General features: G+C 36.6%; 1 protein-coding gene across 1 annotated transcript; it reads right to left on the bottom strand.

Moving 5' to 3' along the window:
* Nucleotides 1-17,287: 17,287 nt before the first annotated feature.
* Nucleotides 17,288-22,699, bottom strand: LOC307152457 (zona pellucida-like domain-containing protein 1). The gene is made up of 11 exons (XM_079861134.1): nt 22,631-22,699; nt 22,396-22,521; nt 22,018-22,238; nt 21,295-21,479; nt 20,927-20,999; nt 20,721-20,818; nt 20,555-20,635; nt 18,970-19,138; nt 18,559-18,658; nt 18,423-18,443; nt 17,288-18,057 (listed from the first exon to the last, which is right to left on the bottom strand). Exons 1-11 carry the CDS (start codon nt 22,638-22,640, stop codon nt 17,903-17,905), a joined length of 1,239 nt encoding a protein of 412 aa, XP_079717260.1. The 5' UTR covers nt 22,641-22,699; the 3' UTR covers nt 17,288-17,902.
* Nucleotides 22,700-24,898: the final 2,199 nt, after the last annotated feature.

Raw genomic sequence — 24,898 nt, 5'->3', positions numbered from 1 at the left:
ATCTGTCTTTGTGTTATTTTGCTCAACAGATCTCACCATAGAAACAGTTATTGGATTGTGTTCTGCTGTTCGGTCCTGGCATAGCGATCTGGTTTCAATGAAGCCAAGTTATGATGGTCTTATATAACTGGTAAATTGTATTGTATTGAGCAATTACGCATTTCAAAACAACAAACTCTACAGAATAAATTGTTCTTGTAGCAGTGCCAGCTTGTGAGACATGACCCATGAACGCGTGTAGGAAATCCATGTTTGGTTTTCTATATTGTGATTATTTGATTTTATAAATCAAATCTGAGCCCAACGGCAGGCTCTCGTTTGTCTTGTTTATCCATAAAGACATTTCCCGCAGACATTTTTTTGGAAAGGCCAATATTTCTCCATAAAAGGATGCATTCATAAACGCTTGCTCTTTTACTGTGAGCCGTGCATTGTTGTGTGTGATTGCAGTGGCTGCTGAAAAGCCCTTACGATAACAAGCTGTTTGAATAGGATTTTCATTTGCACAGATAATGCTGTGTTTACTGAGAGCTTCGGTGTGTTGTGATAGAGAGATAGAGCGAGATATGTAGTGGCTAATGCTGCCTTCACATACTATTGGTATAATCGTAAATGCTAGTTTCCTGTAGTTAAAAATTGGACATGAACATCCTGTCAAGACATATTTACCACTGGCAAGCTCGGTTGCTGCTGCATGTGACATGGTATTCTTGATTGATTTTTTTTTTTTTCACAACGTTAAAGTAGTGCATATTTACTAATATGAATAATCATCTGAAGCATATTGAAGCATATGTTTTATACACAGCAAAAATAGCCAGTGAATGTTTATATGGATGAATGGGAATTTTGGCTGTATTACTGTAAGATTTTCCAAATGAATAAGTAAGAATAAACCTGGTGTCCTCCATGATTCCTTTTCTTTCCGACAACAAAGCACTTGAATGCTACGAGCATCACATAACGAGAATCACAATTTACAATAGTATGTGAAGGCCGCATTAGCATCTGCAAGATTATCACGTTTATTGCTTGTTCTGGTGGTTTTATCATTCTGCTCCAAATCTCTTGTTACTTTGCAGAATCTGATTTAAAATATAATTATAATTTAAAAATTAATTGAATGAACTCAATTGACTGTAGCTCCAGGTTATGTCCTCTCAAGAATGCGCTAATAAATCCCTCCAATCTCTTCGTTTTTCTTTTGGCAGCTTCTTTGTTTTTGAGGCCATGGCCCCAGAAACCCCTTAGCGACTCTCTCCGATCCTTTCTTCTCTTTTATCCATGGCTTCTTCTTCTTTCCTCAGATTTAAGTCTTTAAACTTTTTAATCTCTGCTAGTTTTCCACTGAGCATCATAGCTTTAGGCTATTTACACCCAAAATACCGCTTCTTTTATCTGTTCAAGGTCCTATTCCTATTTTTATTATTTACTGAAATTCATTTGACTATGTTGTCAGTTTTTAGAGACAGTCACCAAACTCTGAAAGTGACAGCATTCAGATTGATTTCAAGTCTCCTCAAACCTAGTCGTTTTCTTTTCATTTCAATGATTTACATTGACCTTTGAAGCGAGTTATATAATCAGGTTTTTAGAATGGATAGTTTTCCCTTTTATATTCTGATTGGAGTCCTTGCAAGGTGCACATAAACACCAGTGACTGCACATTTCTCTGTGGAACTGGTTTTGTCCATAATGGAAATCAATTAGGTCCAAAACATAATTGGGGGAAAAAACACTAAAACACTTTTTTTTTTTTTTTTTTAAACAGGGACAGGGAAAATAAAGTGGACTCAAGTGGACTATAAAAATAAACTAATTTTTATAGTCCACTTGAGTCCACTTTATTTTGCTCTCATTAACTCTCATTAGAGTATTAGTAGCTTGTTAGGTTTGGGTTATGGTTATGGTTTGTAGATTAAGTTGCAAAGTCAGTGCATAGTCAGTAATGTCTTTTGGGAGAGCATCAAAATAAAGTTTAAGCAGATATTAAGCGGACGTTCTAATACTCTAATGACTGTAGTTCACATTTAGTTGCAAAGTTACTTATAGTTAGTAGAATGTCTAAAGTATCAAAATAAAGTGTTTCAACAATATGTACAGTATTGGCCAAAAATCGACATATTCACCCTTTATTCAAATAAAATTAAAACTTTGTTGTGCTTCAATTATTTTATTTGTGATAACACAATGAAACATGCCAAATTGTGCGAACATAATTTTTGGCCAGTCTATCATACAAAGAAATTATGAACACATGCAAAAATAAGAGATAACCAACGAAAAATTAATAACTGATTACTGTATGTTGCAGTAAATGTATATGTTTTGTTTTTCCATGCATATTTTGCATTGTAAAATAAAACCTATAGCTGTAGTTTGCTTCTTTTTTTTGCCAAATCATTTTGTCAGAGAAATACCTTAATCAAGTTTAGTGTTTTGTTCTTCCCTCATATTTAAAATATTTAAAAATATATATAAAATATTTTACTTATAAAGTTGATGGTTTAATTTAACTTGTAGAGTTATTAAAACTAAATATTCTCATCCGGACATCAGACATAATTTTTGATCACTACTGTATTTGCTTGGCGGAAGAACTGTTTGTTCTGATAATGAATATCAATTTATCTTACTATTTATTCAACATTGCTGTTGCCAACATCTTATTAAAGGGCAATTCCACGCAAAACTGTCACATCCATAACGCCAGCACAATGCCATTGTATGTAGTTGGCGTTATGGATGTGACAGTTTTGCGTGGAATTGCCCTAAAGCAACAAGCCACTCAAACTCCCCTTACCCAGTAAAGTTACTGTAATGCACTGCAGTATTGCATTGTTTTTACATTGAACTTTAAATGTAATTAGGTATATCATATGATATATACAGATACTGTAGTAGTTAAAAATCTGAGCCCTAAAAGGTTCACTCACCCTAAAGGGCAATCCATGAAACATAACTATTGCACACTTGAGCAAGCCACTTAACCCCAGCTTACTCCAGTGGGATGTCTCTGTAACTTAAGATGGTGTGTGTGTGTTTGTATGCGTGTGTGCGTGTGTGCATGCATGCGTGCACGTGTTTTCAGGTTTGTGTGATATATAGCAATTCTTCTTTTTTTAAAAAGCCATTAAAACCAACATGTTTGCCAGTTAATTTCCAAAAATGTCTTTTCTCTTTTATGTACAAAACCACTTTAAATCCTCAAAACAGGAACAAATCACTTCTGGGAAATAGAAACTATACTCAACCTGTTCAAAATTCAACCTGTTCAATCTTTTCCTTCATTTCTCAGAACTCTTAAGTACATTTAGCAGTATTGTGTGCTGGATGGTGCACTTTAAAAGCAATTATCACCTTTGAATACAATGAACTCTCCACAAGTAACAAAAAAACGGCTGTGAGACACCAGTGAGCAGAAAGTTCAGTTTTAAAAGTCTGTCTTCAAACTCTTTTGCAGCAATTAGAATGGAGGGAAAGGTTAGCCACAAGATGACATCACCTGCACCTCGACAAAACCAGGTCACCCCCCTAATTTAGATCCCTGAGTTGGTGAATGTAACTAGACAGGTTATGAGGTCACTGGCAATCCTGATAAAGGTGCTGGAAAATTATGGTAATTCTCATATAATGGCAATTAAAAAAAAAAAAAATGTATTTCAAAGCATCATCACTCTAAAAAAGTTTTGTTTATAATAACTTATCCATAAAATGTTATGTATTAGCTGGTTCAGCACCTATTCATTTATTTATACATTTCACTCTTATGAAGTGTAAATTGCTCGAGATCATGAAGAATACTTAGTAATTTCCTGTTTTGCCATCCTTAAACTGTAATTAAATGAATTAAATGAATCCGCATTTAATGGAGGTGGCTATTCACTTTCTAATTCTGTATTTTCCACCTCGCACAGAGGTCTCCAGAGTGTGGATTGACTTGGGGTGAGTCCAGACGGAAATACCATTATGCACAGAAATTGGATTTATTCAGTTTTGACCACTCAGTGCCCATTCAAGCAGCTATCCCCTGCAGGCTGTGGAAAAATGAGGGGACATAAGGGATGTTTGGAGAGGAGTGCACAACTACAGCAATTAGAGAGAGACTGATAAAGGTAAGAAATTTGCATGCAAGGATTGTTTATAATCGGATACTTCATATCTTGGCTCAGGAACAACAAGGATATATCAGTGTGGATTTTGTCACTATATCTTTAAAGGGTTAGTTCACCCTAAAATGAAAATTAAGTCATAATTTACTCACCCTGGTGTTGTTTTAAATGCCCTTCTTTTTGTTTCAGCCCACAAAATGAGATTTTTTTTTAATTGTCCCGCTCACGCTCGTCCATATATATTGGCAGTGAATAGCGACCAGCATTAAGCTTTTAAAAAAGATGTATCAAGTCACCTTTATTTATATAGCGCTTTTTACAATACAGATTGTTTCAAAGCAGTTTTACAGTGATAACAGGAAAATAATCAACACATTCTCATACCCAAGACGTCCCTTTTTGTCACTTTCAACCATGCTTCAATATCTGACGCTCAAAGCACCCTTTAGCGTCCATATGTGACGCTTCGGTTATGGGTAGGTTTAGGCGTCATGTAACTGACGCTTTCGAAAGCGTCAATATCCGACGCACAAAGCACCCTTAGCGTCAATATGACACGCTTCGGTTGGGTAGGTTTAGGTCTGTGGTAGGGTTATGCGTCTCATATGGACGCTAAAGGGTGCTTTGAGCGTCAGATATTGAAGCATGGTTGAAAGTGACAAAAAGTGACGTCTTGGGTATGAGAACGGGCTGAAATAATGCAACAAAGTTTGTTTCTGCTATACAGCAGATCTAGAAGAAAATAGTGTCCTAGTCCAGCTTAAGTAAGTTCAGTGATGGTTCATTTCTGTTGTAAAAAAGTTTTTAATTTAGTTAATTTATATGTATATATATATATATATATATATATATATATATACACTCACCTAAAGGATTATTAGGAACACCTGTTCAATTTCTCATTAATGCAATTATCTAATCAACCAATCACATGGCAGTTGTTTCAATGCATTTAGGGGTGTGGTCCTGGTCAAGACAATCTCCTGAATTCCAAACTGAATGTCTGAATGGGAAAGAAAGGTGATTTAAGCAATTTTGAGCGTGGCATGGTTGTTGGTGCCAGATGGGCTGGTCTGAGTATTTCGCAATCTGCTCAGTTACTGGGATTTTCACGCACAACCATTTCTAGGGTTTACAAAGAATGGTGTGAAAAGGGAAAAACATCCAGTATGCGGCAGTCCTGTGGGCGAAAATGCCTTGTTGATGCTAGAGGTCAGAGGAGAGTGGGCCGACTGATTCAAGCTGATAGAAGAGCAACTTTGACTGAAATAACCACTCGTTACAACCGAGGTATGCAGCAAAGCATTTGTGAAGCCACAACACGCACAACCTTGAGGCGGATGGGCTACAACAGCAGAAGACCCCACCGGGTACCACTCATCTCCACTACAAATAGGAAAAAGAGGCTACAATTTGCACGAGCTCACCAAAATTGGACAGTTGAAGACTGGAAAAATGTTGCCTGGTCTGATGAGTCTCGATTTCTGTTGAGACATTCAGATGGTAGAGTCAGAATTTGGCGTAAACAGAATGAGAACGTTTTCTTGGCACACTTTAGGCCCCTTAGTGCCAATTGGACATCGTTTAAATGCCACGGCCTACCTGAGCATTGTTTCTGACCATGTCCATCCCTTTATGACCACCATGTACCCATCCTCTGATGGCTACTTCCAGCAGGATAATGCACCATGTCACAAAGCTCGAATAATTTCAAATTGGTTTCTTGAACATGACAATGAGTTCACTGTACTAAAATGGCCCCCACAGTCACCAGATCTCAACCCAATAGAGCATCTTTGGGATGTGGTGGAACGGGAGCTTCATGCCCTGGATGTGCATCCCACAAATCTCCATCAACTGCAAGATGCTATCCTATCAATATGGGCCAACATTTCTAAAGAATGCTTTCAGCACCTTGTTGAATCAATGCCACGTAGAATTAAGGCAGTTCTGAAGGCGAAAGGGGGTCAAACACAGTATTAGTATGGTGTTCCTAATAATCCTTTAGGTGAGTGTATATATATATATATATATATACTGTATATACTGTATATATATATATATATATATATAGCCACTGAATATATAGAGAAAACAGTGATGTCATTGTCCAGCTCAGTTCAGTTCTCATATAATGGTGTCAATGCAAGCAGATCAATAATATTGTTGAATATTAAGTGTATCATGGAATGGTATCACAGAATGGTCCAATGTTACGTGGCAATATACAGATATGGAGTATATGATAGGGCTTGGTAAAAAAAAAAAAAAAAAAATGAAATTGAATTTATTATTTAAAGAAAATCCTGACCTTTTTATTTTATTTTATTTTATTTTTTATAATTTATTCGTGCATCCTTAATTATGTAGCCTACAAGTTGTATGTATTTTATGTATTCAAGCAAACTTAATCAATTGGTTTTCTGTGATGTATTAAACAATGCTGTTGCTGCTCCCGGCAGAATTTTTTAATTTTTTACTGTTTAGCCCCGCACGTGATGGTCCCTTATTTTGTTTAATCTAATTAATAAATGTAAAACCTTAAAAAAAAAAAAAAGTTGATTTATGCCAGCAATCCACTTGAGAGCCACATCTTTAAATTTCATCGGCCTGATTTATTCCAGGGCTCTTTTAAACGACGTCTCTCTGGGGATTGAGAGTGAGATGACAAGAGAGGGGGGGCGTGAATGTGAAGCACTCTCGTTTGTCAAGCGTATTGTCCGACGCTCTGGCAGGCGGACAAGGCGCAGGCTGCTTAATTTGCTCAACGTTCATAATTTACTTACTCAGAATTTCAAATCAGCTGAAATGGGGTGAGGGCCCTTTTCTCACCATCCCACGCATGATCAAGGTTAGGTGATATCAGTGCTCAGTGTCAATGTCACCAGACAGATGAGTCACAATCAGAGGATGAGAGCATTCACTGAGAGAGAATAGTGTTCATTCACTTATTCATTCACTTATTGTGTCAAAATTTGCATAGCTACTACCCATTATAGTATGCCAGATTAGTGCATCCCAAATAATATTATGTTGAAAATAAAATGCCAAATGTACCCAGATGGCACACTATTCCCTTTGGATTTGCAAATGATGTGTCCACGCATGCTTTTCAAGCTAATATACGCAGAACTCCAAAGGTCTTCTTGTGACATGGAAACATTACATGTATGTCTCAAAGAAGGTAATCTTTTAAAAAAAATTTTACTGCAGTATTTACTTCAGTGTGTACATAGTATACTGTAAGTTAACAAAAGTGTGACAGCCAGAAAGAGAGAGAGGGTTTATTATATCTTCTTGTGAATAGCTCTACGAATAAATTCATGATTGTTTGTCTTCGCAGGAGAAAATGCCCTTTGCATTCATGTGCAGACTATATTCTGCATTTCCACAATAGCAGAAATGAAACCTGGGGGGTGCTGAATGTATTCATATTGTGCTGGTACAAGCGAAATGTAAAAATCTGGCTTGAAATGTTTTTCAAATGTAATCTTGACTGCAAGCAATGAAAGTATACAGGGAAACACTGTATTGTTATTCTAAGTATGACACAGTTATTGTGGGCTTGTTCAGTTTTGTTGTCTTTTGTGTTGATAAGCACTACATCTCTCTGGGGTTCTCAGTCGACCCCCCCCCCCCCCCCCCCCCCCCTCTCTCTCTCTCTCTCTCTCTCTCTCTCTCTCTCTCTCTCTCTCTCTCTCTTTTTCCTGTCACCCCGAGGGTGTTGAGTTTGGGAGTGTGGGGAATCTAGTGGAACTCTAAAGTTCTCTCTCTGCTGTTCTTCCCTCCTTCTGTCTACCTCGCTTTTCTCTCTCTCACTTCCAACTGTGAGACAGTGAGCAGTAAGACAAACGTGTTGATGGGCAAATTATCTCTCTGCCTTTACATAGTCAGGTGAATCCTTTCAAGCAAGCATTCTTACATCCGTCTAAAAGCCACAAACATACATTTGTGACTTTAATATTTCAAGAAAGACTCGTGTCTTATAAACTTGCATGAATGTGTATTTTCCTTACAAAAGTGTACAAAGGTAACCTTCAATTTTATTGTTACTATAGTTATTGTAGAATGCAGCAACTTGATATTGCCATTACTGTTAGCAAAAATAAATAAATAAATAAAAATTGAACCCTTAACTTTAGGTAGTTGAAAAGGTGTACAGAATTAAATAATACAGTCTAAATAATTAAAGCAGTTAAATAATTAAAGCAATTTTGCTTTAAATTATTAAAGCAATTATAAATATTAAATTAACATTAATGTGCATTGTGCATGGTTTTGGCTATTTCAGGCAGTCTTTAAAAATCAAAACGGAAATGTCAAATTGAAATTTGAATAAAATGTAATTTTAATATTTATGACAATTTAAGAAATGTTAATATTTAACAAACATTTTAGGGTGCCTTCCAGAATAAAATTGTACATTTTTACGGTTAACTTTTGTCATCATTTACATATGCTGTTCCAAACCATTATGACTTTCTTCTGTAGAATTTATATATATCATATATATATATATATATATATATATATATATATATATATATATATATATATGTATATATATATATATACAGTATATGACATTGTTTCATAATTAAAGAATTAAGTACTTAATTATGGTAGCACTTTATTTTACAGTCCTGTTCCTCATGTACATACTATGTACTTATTATAGTAATTGCAATAACTGGGTAACTGGGTACTAACCCTGAACATACCCCTAAACCTAAGCTGAACCCATGTACCTTATTTTACCCATAACTTTCTTAGGCAAGCACTGTAAGTACACATAATTATTAACTAAATGTACTTACTATAGGTTTGAGGTTAGGGTTAAGGTTTGTTTTTGAGTTATTTACTTGAAGTTATGCATACTTTGCTGTTTTAAGTAGGCTACGTCACCTTAAAATGAAGTGTTACCAATATCTTCTTAGAGCCCAACACAGCAACATCGACTCTACCAATATTATGAGTTTGAGGCAGTAACTGCAGTGTGGTGTTTTGGCAGTTACCATGGTAATTTTCCTTAAGAGCTTTACCTTTACATACTAGGTGTGTGTATGTGAGAGTGTGTAGCCTTTAAATGTGAAATTTGCTGTTTAAATGACAACATTAGACTTCTCTCAAACCTAATAGCACCTTAGCCGTTTGGTCTTAGCTGTGGCCTCTGTCCTCTGCACTTCCTCGTATGGATACTCCAGTAAATTACCAATTAATGCTGTTATGCCAGCCCCACTATCACATAGCACACACTGGGGGCTTGTCAAAAGTAAATGACTTTATGTCCACCATGGACGCTGATTAATGAGCTAGGGAGGGAGCCCGCGGCTCTTCAGTTGAGTTTTTCTGTAAATGGCAGCTTGGAGAGCCTAGAAGAGGCACACTGATGCAACACAGGTAACAGAGCAAGCAGGTGTTTATTAAAGCCAGAGTCATTCACAGTCAATTACCCGTTCACTCAAAACAGTAGGGGACTGTTCGCTGAGAGGCCTGCCACCAAACACACATAAAACCACTCACGTGTACATCCAGACACAAATAACATAGCTGTCCCCATTCACAGTATCAGCAGAAGTTCACTTCACTTGATACAATCGCTTGTTTGGAACGGCCTGCAATGTCAGCAAAACACATACATTAGGGGTTTCAGGATATAATAATATATGTATACTACTGTTCAAAAGTTTGGGGTCCGTAAGATTAATTTTAAGAAATTAAAACTTTTATTTAGCAAGGATGCATTAAATTGGTAAAAAAAGTGACAGTTTGTAACAAATTTGTATAATGCCAGCCTATGGTCTTCATTGGCTGTCAAGAACAACATCTACTTTGACCCACCCACAAACACTGTAGTTGTAGTCGAGACCTAGAAGAGATTGATTCATGTTGTCGACATGTCGAGAAGATGCACTTTTCAGTGCTGCGAATCCTAATCCACTTTTCTTGCTCTTCCAAATTGATATGGTAAAAACGATGCCATCATTACTGTTCGTATCATTGTGTATCAAGTGCAGAGGAAGCCTCTGAAGCTGAAATCCAGACATGGTAATGGGGGTTTTATTTTCGACACGCACTGTATGCATTAGACCAATAACAACAACAAACTGGGCCATCTGATAAATCAGAGCTCTCAGAAAGAGAGACTACTCTTCAGAGAGACAGAATCCTTTATCGAACCATTTAGACACTGTGAGAAAAGAAGTGATGCTGCAATAGTTTCCCTGTTCGGCTTGATGACGTTTAATGTCACTCACAAACCTCTGTATTCCCATTTAGCAACTTGTTAGCAACCGCCTTTTGCTCAAGTAAAAGCTTTAAAAACACAAGAGGTTATTACTGATGTATTATGTATTGTATAATAAAACATCTTGAGCTTGTGTTCACCACAGACCTTAATTCAAGCATTTAACCAAAAACCCATTCAAGAACTCATTGACTTCTGGACAATGGAACCGGAAGTGCTAAAATGCTAATATGTTTCCGGGTTTTGGCCTACAAATATACGCCATCCCTGCTGCACCACTCTATATTTGAGAAAATTAAAGTGTCTTTTGGCCTTGGATGCATGTAAAACCTTGAAACAAAATTAGGAACCTTTAAAATAGCATAATTGGAGCATTAAACTTTTGAAGGTAAAAGGTTATTTTAAACCAGCATGAGGAAATCTGGATTAAGCTCATCAGACAGCTTGGCCAAGCTGGGCTAACTGGTCTCCAAGCCTGAACAAGATGGTCTTCAGCTGGTTAACCTGGTTTCCCAGTCTAAGCAGCTGAAAAGGGCCTAAAAATCCTCTAAAACCATCTTGCAGACCTGTCTTTTTTTTACAGTCTGACTAGGCTGGGAGACCCACTAAGACCAGCAAACCAGAGGATGGTTTAAGATTTTTTTCACCATATATTGTATATTTAATTAAGCCTAATATAATTTGTACCTGAAATAACTAAAATAAATAAATGTGATTTGATTAATATGATATTGAGCAACACCCACTCAAACTGAACATGCACTGACACAAAGTGCAATAAAAACTAAAGAAATCCAATTGCATTTGGGGCCTGTTTACACTTAATGCTGATTGATCAGAATGAGGTGATTGGGTATCTATATTGGATTTTATACTTGACCACTTAAATGTGTCCCTGCGGATTTAAATCTTTTCACATCTGCTCATGCCTCATGGCTCATTTATAATCTGGCCAATTAGGCCAATTATCCTTGCACCAGCAGACACCAACTAACAGACACATCGTCAGGTTTTGCCTGTGTCTGTGTTACAGCTGTCTGTGTTTATCAGGTTGGGGAATGCCTGAGAAGCGACAGAGTAATCTGGTCATTGTCCACATTGGTTGGTGTCTGTCGGTGCAGTGTGAATTGGTCTTAACGGAACATTTCAAACAATCAATTACTGGCCCTCATGTTGTTTAAAAATGTTATTCCTATGAGTCTATTCTGATGCAACTTCACAAAACCAACAAGGTGCATGGAAAAGACAAAAATACTTGATGAACATGAAAACAATACAGAATACATTTTTTCCAGCTTCATATTTTGATTCTTTCATTTTTCCACTCCATGATTGAGAGTAAACTCCTAAGGGACAAAAATGATTAACAGTCAGCTATGACACAAACAAAAACCAATTTCATTAAAGAAAAAAAAGACATTTCCGTTTGGATCAACATGAGGTAAAGTAAATGATTACATGATTGTTTTATTTTGAGGGTGAGTTGGTCCTCTAACTGATAATTCTGTAAACTGTGTAATAGCAACTTGTATTCTTTCCAGAAAAACAGTGTGATTCTCTGCCTCATCAGACACAGCATTTGGTTATTAAATCTTATCAGGAAAACAATGGAAATAGTGTGTTGCTAATATTGTTTATGACTCACTGCCCAAGCAAGGCTCTCTCTCTCTCTCTCTCTCTCTCTCTCTCTCTCTCTCTCTCTCTCTCTCTCTCTCTCTCTCTCTCTCTCTCTCTCTCTCTCTCTCTCTCTCTCTCTCTCTCTCTCTCTCTCTCTCTCTCTCTCTCTCTCTCTCTCTCTCTCTCTCTCTCTCTCTCTCTCTCTCTCTCATTTACACACTGCTGTAGAGGGGCATGTCTGCCCTCTACTGTTCAGACATCATAATTACAGCCACATTAAGCTGGGACGGACAGAAAAAAAACAATTGGGTCTAATTCTGTTGCTCAGCTCCAGTCTCCCGACCTATACCGTTCATGAGCTACGCCATTCAACTTTGATTGGCTAACACGAAATACAGGCACGAACACATACAGACAGATTTGAGGTTGAGTTGATAAGACCACATATATGATTCTTTTAAAAGTGTTGGCTACACCTTTATTGCGATCTGTCATAGATGCTTAGATTAGCTCACAGTGTCAGTCTAAAAGAGAGAGAGTGTGTGTGTGTGTGTGTGTGTGTGTGTGTGTGTGTGTGTGTGTGTGTGTGTGTGTGTGTGTGTGTGTGTAGGTATTGCTGTCCAGCGAGATGATGGCTGCTATCTCTGAAGCAGAACAGAAGTAATGAAGCTTTTCTGCTCGCAGAGCTTCAGTCTACCTGGTCTTGAATTCTCTCTTTCTCTCTCTCTCTTCAATCATGCTTTAGAATGATTCTTTCACGAGAGGCTGACCACACTGATGAGCTCTGATAGGAGAGATCCCCCCTATGAGCTGAACCCAGAATTATCCCACCGTTCCTGCAGCATTGAGGGAGACCATTAATCAGTGTCCCAAGGAAAGGATTATAGTTCAATTATTGGGCTCAGTGACAAGTGTAATGTTTATCACAATATATTGACTGGATGCGTACTGTGCAATAGAAATAGCATCAACTGAAAAGATGTTGAAATAGAGGTTGAGTTTTATAGGTAGAAAGACAGTTGTGTTTGTGCTCTTCATGCGCTATTGTGCGCTACAGTCAATGATAATTGACTCTATACTACAAAAGCAAAAGAGTAGAAATGCATGAAAATTTCTTTACAGAAAATGCATGTCTACATTACAATTTAGAGTGATCTGTTATCAGAGTTGACTGTGTCCAAGAAATGGATTTCAGAAATGAACAAATCACGCAGTTAGATAACAATGTATTATTGTAAGTATTAATATTAAGTTGTGAAAATTATGATTACAATATGTAGAAAATTTAGCATTGGTACATGTTGATTCAGAGTTTGCATCATCTGAAGTCCTTTCAGGAGTTGGAGTCCTCTTTTCAGATGTTGGGTCATGCAAACTGGATGTTGGGTCAATGCAGTTTGCTGCATGCAAACTGGAGCAACTCTCTAGTAGCTCATACTCTCTAGAGACATACTCTCTAGTTATCTCAGGACGGCCATCCCGAGATAAAACAGAAAAGCAAATGGAAAATAATTTGCGTAGCTTCTGTTCATAACATTACAAGTAAAGATAATCATGTGCATTTGATCTGATATGACTGGAATACAAGGTTATGAGATGTGTTAAGTGAATGCTTGTCTAAAGAGATGCGTCTTCTTAGATTTAAACTGGGATAGTGTCTCTGAGCCCGAATATCATCAGCAAGGCTATTCCAGAGTTTAGGAGCCAAATGTGAAAACGCTATCCCCCCTTTAGTGGACTTAGATATCCTAACCAAAAGTCCAGAGTTTTGTGACCGTAAAGAGCGTGATGGATTGTAGGGCTATTATAAAAGAGATTATAATATTGGTGTTATATGATCATATTTTCTTAACCTGATAAGAACTCTTGCAGCTGCATTTTGGATTACTTGTAGCTTGTTCATTGAGGATGCAGGACAACCTAGTAATGCATTACAGTAATCTAGAGGTCATGAATGCATGAACTAACTTTCCTGCATCTGAAATGGATCGCTTGTTTCGAGGCTTAGCGATGTTTCTGAGGTGGAAGGAGGCTGTTTTTGTAACATATGAAATATGATTTTCGAAAGACAAGTTGCTGTCAAATATAACACAGGTCTTTTACTGTAGTAACAGTACATCCTTTTAAATGCAAATTGTGTTCTAAGAGATTCTGTGTACAAGATTGTGGTCCAATAAGTAACACCTCAGTCTTATGCGAATTTAATAGAAGAAAATGACAGGTCATCCAATGTTTTATATCTTTAACATACTCTTTCATCTTTGATAATTTAGAGATTTCATCTGGTCGTGATGAAATATATAACTGAGTATCATCGGCATAACAGTGGAAACTAATTCCATGTTTTCTTATTACCAGATGGCAGCATATAAATTGAAAATAACAGAGGGTCTAACACAGACCCTTGCAGCACTCCATAATTTACCTGTCCTCAAATACCAGTGTATTGATCTAAGCGTATTTTATGATGGTGTTGAACGCAGCACTAAGATCAAGTAAAACTAGTATTGGTCAGAAGCAAGAAGTAAGTCTTTTGTAATTTTAACAAGGGCTGTTTCTGTGCTATGATGGGGCCTGAATCCGGACTGAAATCATTTATATAATTCTTTTTTTTTTTTAATGATGATGATAATAATAGGAAAAAATACTAACAAAGTTCAATACATTTACAAGATTTTTATTTAGAAAATAAGTTTTAAAAGTGAAAAATAAAAGTTTTTTTAAAGGATATTAAACTAGAGCACTAGTCAAAGACACTCCATCAAACAGCAGGTAAAGGCTGATAGGTCCTAAAGCTACTTTCCTCAAGAAGAAAGTGTTTCATTGTGAAGTGTTTTCTAATTGAAGCCCTTTATTTTCTGTAAAGTCCTCTCAGTTGTGGGTCTAGAGGTGTGACAGTGACCTGGGGATATTTCTCTGCTGGTGGTCTTTAGACAGGAGGAATGTCCCGTTGTTGTAAAGAGTTTTTAGAGAGGCATACAGGATTACACATGGTTTGAGCTCAGAGCTCTCTATAGCCCTTACGTGTGCTCAGTCTGCAGGTCTCCTTCAAGCCGCAGTGCTTTGAAGCTTTTACAGTGCTCCTGCAGTGATGTTCAAAGAACAGCCCTCTCTCTCCTCTGCCTCCTTCATTACTCTGCTCCTTCAGTCCTCTCATCCACTCCTTCTATATCATTAATAACTGGCTATGACTCCTGTGATGAAGGAAGGGCCTTTAAATAATGAATAAGCTTTCCTCAATAGGAAGTTCCATTCTATTGTCTTGAGCGCTTGAAACAAAGGTGGAGATGAAAGGACAATGCTTCTGTGGATAAATCTGAACTGGATTCTGCTTAGGTTTGTCAAAAGATACAAGAAAATCTGACATTAACAAGATTGAAAGAGCTTTATAATACTAAAACAAAAGAGAACGTCAATCCATTTGTTTTAGTGACATTGTAATTTTACATACTGTATTACTAAAGAAAACTGTGAAAATGTAAAAATAATTGAGTTACCATATAATTTGATTAATGTATATTTAACAAGACAATACAATAACTTTTACAGTAAAATATTGTTAAATTTGTTCTATAAAAAATAAAATTCCAGTTACCGCAATGTGCGGTGGAAGTGCTCACAGAAGTGACATTTGATTATATTTAATGTTTTTTTCTAATTTTGTACATTACAGTATGTGTTTCAATTTATTTCATTTTTTACTATCATATTTATTACTCTGATGTGTTAACTTTGCTCTGTCTTTACATATTTATTAGCTACTGTTCTTGTCCATGATCTAGTTTAGTTCAGATGGTTGGGACATTAACATTATATCAGTTACTGAAATATGCAGCTATGAGCAACTGCAGCTGCTGTGTGCTATGTGGGACACTGCAGATAATAACTGGATTAATAAATCCTAAAAATAAAATATCTATTATATTTTGATTCTACATTCCTTTGGAAAACCACTCAACCGGTTGTGGTTGAGTCAGTAGGGCATTAAAATATCGAGCGATGCTTGCAAAACAAAGTGAAAGAGAAACAAAGAGATTTAAAGCGAGCCACAAAATGATGGCCTAGTTCAACATCTGACAGAATGAATCATCATGTGCCCTACTTCTGTGTTAGCACTTGGCACTCGGTGGATCTGTCTGAAAATCTGTCCTTTCCCCTTTAGGCAACCAACATGAGAACTCGACAAGGTGTCTGTCGAAATCACAAGGCCAAAACAAAACGCATAAAATGATTGTAGTGAAAGAACACTGTATATTACCTGCATGAGAGATCACAGTTGATTGATCGTTTTGTGTAATTTTGTGGTTATGTGGGTCATTTAGGAAGTACAGTGTCACGTTTTCTCCTTCATGGCTGTGAGAGCAGTTTCAGGTGTCAGACACATGAAAACGTTAAGACTCCTTAAACAATGAGAACAATGAAATGAGGTTCATCATAGCTGCTGTAAAGTCACCTGACAATGTAAAGGTCAGACATTAATTCATCTGACAGGTCACAGTAAAATTATATTAGACTATGATCAGGTTGCATTTCAGATTTCCATTCTAATATTGGAATAGTGACACCCAAAAATCCCCTTTTGCTGAATGAATTTGCACGACCCACATTAGTTAGGATCCTTTTCTTAGTATATAAGGTAAACTACCTCATAGACGACTTTTAAATATGTATTTATACCTTTCAGACCTTACATGCAATTAATAGTTGACCTCTTGCATGTTTTGAAGTGTGCTTATTAGTTATAATTCAAACGCAAAAAGGCCCAAATGATATTTTCAGGCTAATTCCATTTCCATTGCAGATGTCATGATTTTATGCTAATAAGTAAGAATCCACTCGAGGAGACAGTGATTTGTTCTTGAACCAGCAGCCTTTATTCATATGAAGCATGCATTAATAGATGAATCGCAAATATACATCTATACTTTTAAGAGCTCAGCCTGCCATTGGAATTATAATGATCCAAAGAGCCAAAAACATAACTTCATCTCTAAAATCTACACATTGCTGCACTCTCCTCCAGCTCACTTTCATTAAAAATTGCTTTCATTCCCATTTCTTTATTTATGAAGTTGTACAAGCAGAATGAATCTATAATACTCTGCTACATGTTCAAAACTGTGGATTCAAAAGTTACAAATTGTAAATCATTGCAAATGCAGGGATGTTTTGGGCTGTACATGAGTATTATTTTAGATTCTGGGGTGTCAACATTTCATGAGGGTTAAGCATAAAGAGTAGTCTTTAATAAATAACACATACAGTTTAACATTTGGGAAGGTATTAGGAACTGTCTTAAAGAGCTCTCTCACTTCCAAACACTCCACACACATTCAAATGTATACTTTTGTGTTTTACAGATACCACAGCGTGTGCTCACTGGGATTGGATTCATTTGATGGGTCAGTCATTACTTTCACTTTTAATGCACTTCAATTTGAAAACACGAAATCACAGAAAATTCATATTGCCTTATCTATAAGCTAAGGATTTAAGCTCTGTTTAGGTTGTGCTTTAACATGTACACTGTAAGACAAACAAAAATAGTAGAAAAAATGGATTAGGTACTGGCAATTTTCTGCCAGGATGTTAAGTTTCTATATACATTTCCTTCAATCCTAAAACACAGCACAATCCAATGCATAATTCAAAATACATGTAAAACACCTGTGAAAAGTCAATACGGAAAAGTCTTTCATATTAACACAGTACATTGTGTCCTATTTTTACAGCCTTTTCTTATTGTATCCCTCGATCCAAGCTACACTTAAACACAAGTTTCATGTGTAGAGCTGATGAAGTGCACTGTTGCTCTTCTAAACCACATTATGCTATGATTATTCACCAAGAAAAAAACAGTTCTACGCTGAGCCCTGCTCAGCCCTCCAGCGGTGGGAGATCCTCTCTTGGAGCAGGGCATCTCATCTCACCGGAGCATTTTTGAAGGTGCATTGTGCCAGTGTCTTTTGTAGAAAAGTGCTCCTATTCCCACGACCATTATGCAGGCGAATGCCAGGATGCCCACAGCTACGCCGAGACCCACAGAGGAGTCCACAGGTTTTTCCGTGCTGATTGACACAGCTGAGATGCAAAGACATATGAGGTCAGATTGACTAAGCTACAAGCAAAAAACACTCTAAAAAATGCTGGGTTGTTTCAACGCAACTTTGGGTCAAATATGGACAAACCCAACCATGGTTTACATTTTTAAATTACATTTATAACCCAATGTTTGGGTTTGTCCATATTTGACCCAAAGTTGGGTAAAAACAACCAAGCATTTTTAGTGTAACTGTTCAAAAGTTTAGAGGAAGCTATTTATTTATTTTTTAAAGAAATCACTACTTTTGTTCAGCAATTAAGGGTATTTCTAAATGTTATAAAGGATTTCTATTTCAATGGTATTTTGAAATTTCTATTCATCAAAGAATACAGTTAATGCTCACCTTCCTCTTTTGTTTTCACCACTGAAATGAAATAAACAGAATGGAGTCAGTTTCTCAGAAAACAATGTAGGCAACTTAAAACTCAGTAGAGTTAGCTTAGTGATTCATTTTGTTTTCAAAAGGGGAAGGAACGTACCGTTCTCTGCACGTATGATGATGGCTGGTGATGTGATGGTAGTGCTGTCTGTGACTCCATTTGAAGGAGCAACGTCTCTCCTTTTTCGTTTGCGACATTGCTGTGGAAAAAGCCATAGATCCTGTTTAGTCCAAAAAGTGTCCCGGACAATATTTGTCTGGGTAGGTGACCTGTATGTGTGTGTTGCTATTTTTGTGGGGACAAAAATATCTTCAAATGCCCCCACAAAAATAGCAAAGCTTGCCAAAACCACTGTGACACTAACATATGATACAGCATTATGCAAACAATATGATCCAGACCAAGCCAAAAGGTGTTTCTATTCTGGTTAGACTTAACTTAAATTCTAACAGGATAATTTAAGAAATGATGTAAATGGGGAGCTTATGTTGTGTGTGTGTATGTGTTTACCCTAAATGTAGCGCAGGTTGATATTTCACACAGTCTTGTGATGCAGTGCAGATAGTACGTCGACACTGTCTGGTTCTGCTGCTCTGTAAAGCGGAAGGCAGGGAACGAGAACCGAGCAAGCTGCATCTCCCCGTTCACCAGCATTTTAGTGAGCCGATCCATTTCACATCTAATCAAACAAATCATCAAACAAATGATTCTGTCTCAGGCCCTCCAAACACTTTCAGGCAGATTTTATCATTACAAACATGGCTTTTGTACATGGTGCAATGGTATTATGTTGTTTTGGACATGTACACACACCATGATATTATATGACTATAGTAATTGTCCAGTACCAGGGATGCACCGATATGAAATCATTTTTGAGAGCCTGATTACAAAAACAAAAGTCTTACCATGAAAAACCATGTCCCAAGCACACAATTATAATGTTCTCAATACAATTTTTATGTAGCTTATATGACAGACTTGCGATGCACATGTTGCACCCCCCCCCCCCCCCCTTTTTTTTTTTTTTGAAGTGATTCTAATCATATTTCATACTACTCAAAACCATCATGGCGAACAGTGCGCATCTTAAGTTTCTCAGCTGAAGGATATAATAAATTATTTATCGACTTTAATATATCGGCCAAATGTTCTTATCGTAACATAAATCAGCCGATCCTGATATGGTGGCCGATATATTGTGCATCCCTCTCCAGTACCATAGTATAGATCTAAGTACTAAGGTATTTGACACCATCACTGTACCATAGTACTGCCACAATACATTTTCAAGGGTTAACATAAAACAAAACCGAATGATACTACATTATGTTTGTAGTTTGGGTTAAATTTTGCATCGGATTTATTTGATGGGTCAGTCAATACTTTCACTTTTATTGCACTTCAATTAAAAAATATATATAATTCATATTGCCTTATCTATAAGCTAAGGGTACTGCATTATGTTATTCATAATGCAGTACTCGTCTGTTATTCGTGGATTATTTGTTTCCTTGGTAACATTGTTTTCTTTGGACAAGGGTTTCCCGATATGACTGTTTTAGGCATTGTTACCTGATTTCTGCGAAATGTTCTGAAGAAACTGTACTCTTGATATATCAATTGAAATATGTTGAATATTATATTAACATAACCTGACACCATAGAAGAGCTCAAATCAGAGCTCATCACAATAAAAGATAAATTACAATTTTTGTTTATCTATCTATCTATCTATCTATCTATCTATCTATCTATCTATCTATCTATCTATCTATCTATCTATCTATCTATCTATCTATCTATCTATCTGTCTGTCTATCTGTCTATCTATCTATCTATCTATCTATCTATCTATCTATCTATCTATCTATCTATCTATCTATCTATCTATCTATCTCTGTCTGTCTATACTTACAGAACATTTCCATCCTTTCCATCCACTTCAATAAAAAAAAAAAGATAATTCATATGGCCTTATCTATAAGCTAAGGGTACTGCATTATGATTGTAGTTTGGGTTCAAAAAATAAATAAAAACAATATATTAAAAAGATCATAATATTAAAAAAACTAGTTTTATGATTTAAACTTACGGCACAAAGAGGTTGAAGAAGTTGTCGGTGGTGGGTGCATTGGAAACGGAGGCAAAGCATCTGTCCAGCAGCAAAAAGTACCTGTGAAGGACATAATAATGGTAAACTTCAACACAAAACTGCTCGATTTACTGCCATGATGGTACTCAAAAGAAACATGTCTTACTGGGAGGTCAAGTTGTTGGCCTCCACTTGCACAAACACATTTGTCCTCAGCTCAATCCCAATGGGAGGCATTTGGAGAGGCTGGGTGTAGTTTATGTCCTGAGAAATGAAACAAAATAAATTCAGATAAATAAATATTTGATATTAGCTTTTGTTAGCTGATCTAATCTATAGATGCATGAAGGTCCAGTTTAAGGACTGACATACACTGAAGAGTCTAAGATTCAGAGTGCTGATGAAACTGCCATTGTTGTCTTTTACTGCAATCGAGGAGGATGACCTTTGAGAAGAAAGAACAAGGTTAAAGTTTACTTGAATCAGCTTACAATTACTCAACGTTGACAACTCACAGACTAGACGTGTATAGACACTATGTGTCATAGTGTTTCTCTACTGTGAATTTTATATTGTCTCCCTGTCCCTTGAGGACAACAACATGGATGGATTGGATTTAATGTGTTGTTACTGTGATATTACACCAAGACGCATATTCCCCAATGAGTATTGTTCTTTTATCCCAGGTAAACAGATCTTGCACTTGGTTTGCTATGGCGTGAGAGAAAATGAGTGCTTACACATCCACTTGAGTGTTGTTGATCAGGTACTCCAGAGGATAGGAGCACGAGTAGTAGTACTTCAGCTCGGCATTGTACGTCACGGTGCCTGTTGTGATGTCACTCGAACGTACAACTCCACTGATGTTGACTGTCTCAATGTTGGAGAAATCTGAGAATACGCCTGTCCCAGGACTCTGATACGTCTGTGGAGAAAAACAGATTGACCCTTTAGTTTAGACTTTGTGTAATAAGATATGAAACATAATATGTTTTAAATATTATTTATGAATTTGTGGCATTTTTGCAGTATCTGAAAATTCGAGTATTTCACAAAATTGCATGTTCAATTCATGTTTCATGTTTAGTTCACTATCTATCTATCTATCTATCTCTAATCAACCAGTCAACAAACCATCCACCTACACACCCACTCACTTATCCATCCATCCATCCATCCATCCATCCATCCATCCATCCATCCATCCATCCATCCATCCGTTCGTCTATCTATCCATCCATCTATCTATCTATCTATCTATCTATCTATCTATCTATCTATCTATCTATCTATCTATCTATCTATCTATCTATCTATCTATCTATCTATCTATCTATCTATCTATCTATCTATCTGTCTGTCTGTCTGTCTATCTGCCTTTTTTATATTTTGTTCAATTTACTAGCAATTTCTGAGGGAAAATTGTCTCTAAATCAATTTTTTTTCTTCAGTGTATTACTCACGATAAAACTGCTGCCACAGGCATTGGTTGAGTTAAGCGGGAACCTAAATCGGGCCACTGGAGGTGAGACGGTAGTGTCGACGGTCCCCTTGCAATCTGGGTTATTTATGACATTGTTGAGGATCAACTCTGATTCGTTGTAGCCAGTATATAGAACAGGACAGAATCTGATGGCCAGACTGATGTATTCCGTTCCACATTCCACCGAGATGTCTGTGTACTCTATCGTGACAAGAACGACCGGATTAGTTGTACAAAAACTGACATAAAGTCTTGCACACACACCTTTTTTTTTTTTTTAAAGTCGAATAAACAATTTTTGTTCATCAGAATTTCAACCTTCCGTGTGATTCATCAAAATTAGAAATCAAAACTATACCTGGATGTCTGTAATCTGATCCACAATCGCTCTGTGTTAACTGAAAGCTTTTGTCGAATTTTGTAGCTAGGAGGACGAGGAAAATGTTGAGGAGAATATATTTCCTGTTGTTTCCTGAATGTGAACCTGTTCATGGAAGAAAATAACACCATATTCAAAATCAGTTAGTCACCATTGGTACATCCAGGAGGTCAGCGCATATCCCACAGTTACACGTCCTAGGACACGTACGCACCTTGTATCATGCTTGCGGTTGGCTTTGGTATCCTCTGCCTGTGAGATCTTCTTGCGAATTAAGAGTCTTTTTATAGAGCCTTTGTGGGATCGGATTGAATGAAATAAGGTCAGAGAAGTTTGGTGTGTCCACTGTTCAGGACCAGCCCTTTTGTGAATAAAGTCCCATAGTCGACTGCCTGAGGGCACTTGCTGAAACTCTACACATGGTGGGCCTTCAAAGACATGCAGTTGACAATGGCCTGGTTTCTATGTCTACTTTACTTAAACATGGATACCCTTCCTTGACATGTTAAGACCTCATGGAGTAAGTGTCGTGCCCCAGGGAGTGGAGACAATACGGCGATGGCTCTTTTAACACTGTACGAAATGTCAGGTATCTTTATATTGATCCAAAGGTAATCCTAGAAACACAATAAATAAGGATTATAATGCAAACATGCATGATTTAGCAATGTAAGTCTAAGAGTGACTGTTTTAATGAAGAAGAAAAAATATGGATAGACAGCTGAGTTATTTGTTGTTTGTTTACTTCTGTTATTCGTGGGTTATTTGTTTCCATGGTAACATTGTTTTCGGACAAGGGTTTCCCTGATATGACTGTGCATTGTTACCTGATTTCTGCAAAATGTAAAAGAAACTGTACTCTTACCAATTGAAATATATTGAATATTATATTAACATAACCTGACACCACAGAAAAGCTCAAATCAGAGCTCATCACAATAAAAGATATATTACAATTTTTGTTTCTATTATTTATTAAGTTAGTAATCAATAAATTAATAATAACAAAATAATCAAATTTAATTATTAATCATTTTAATTTGAATATTATTTGATAATATAACATTGCATCTATCTATCTATCTATCTATCTATCTATCTATCTATCTATCTATCTATCTATCTATCTATCTATCTATCTATCTGTCTGTCTGTCTATACTTACAGAACATATCTATCTATCCATCCATCCATCCATCCATCCATCCATCCATCCATCCATCCATCCATCCATCCATCCGTCTATACTTACAGAACATATCTATCTATCTATCTATCTATCTATCTATCTATCTATCTATCTATCTATCTATCTATCTATCTATCTATCTATCTGTCTATCTGTCTATCTGTCTGTCTATACTTACAATATGCATATTTCTGCTTTTTTTTAATACAGGTATACGTTGACAAAACTGTTGCAACAACTTATATAATAATGATTTGGAAAACTGTTTACACAAATTCATTCTGCCCATGTTTCATAAATTAAGCCAACTGGGCATTATTGGATAAACAATTAAATAGATCAGAAATCAGACAACATAATTGCGAGGGTGAGGAAAACATTCATTAAGCACATCTCAGTGCACTCCGGGGCTTTGTTTTGACTGTCATCCCTTCACAGTAATATCTCAATTTAGTCCTGACTCACTTTGTTTGGTTGAGCCAATGCTTGACAAAATACAAATAATGCCATCAAGCTTGACAAAATACCACGTTCCCAATTAATGCTTATTAGTCACTTAACACTTATACACCAACTATTCTTATTCCACCAACAGTATCCTGCTTTACTTCAAGTCTGACATGAGAGAAAGAATCACATAACCTATGGCTCATTCTTTATACACTTGTCCGAGTAGACGTGAAAACACTGTTAAGTGGTGTGAGAAGGTCAGTGGATTATTCTGTAATGAGAGGGCTCTCCTTTAAGCTGCAAACTAGCACTTTGTTTCAGCACCTTTCTTTTCTTTCTCTGTGCAATAAGCCATAGATCCAGATAAATCTGTGGAGAATCAAAGCTGGGTTTAATAAAGCTTAAGCATGACCCCTACTCGTGTCAGATGCCAGAAGTGTGAGATCTTCTTCAAAACAGATTTCTTATTGGCATCCACTTATAAATATGATGCTACACAAAGATAACTCTCACTGCTAGGGTCAAATCAGGTTGAATGGCAATACGATCATAATTCTCATGCTGTAAGGCTACAGGGCCTGTGTTTTGGAATATTGGAAACTTTTAATTGGCAAAACTTAAATTTGTAGCCTCCTATAAAATATAACACAATAGGCCTATCATTTATTTTTGCAATAAATACAATACACTACTGCTACAAAAGTTTGGAGCGAGTAAGACTTTTTTTTATTAATGCTTTTATTCAGCAAGAATGCATTAAATTGATCAAAAGTGACAGTAAAGACAATGTTACAAAAGATTTCTATTACAAATAAAGGCTGTTGTTTTGAATTTTGTTTTTAT

This window comes from Squalius cephalus, assembly GCF_949319135.1.
Source record: "Squalius cephalus genome assembly, chromosome: 24".
NCBI lineage: Eukaryota > Metazoa > Chordata > Actinopteri > Cypriniformes > Leuciscidae > Squalius > Squalius cephalus.
Note: the sequence above shows the minus strand (reverse complement) of the source record. Positions and strands in the feature narration are given on the sequence as shown.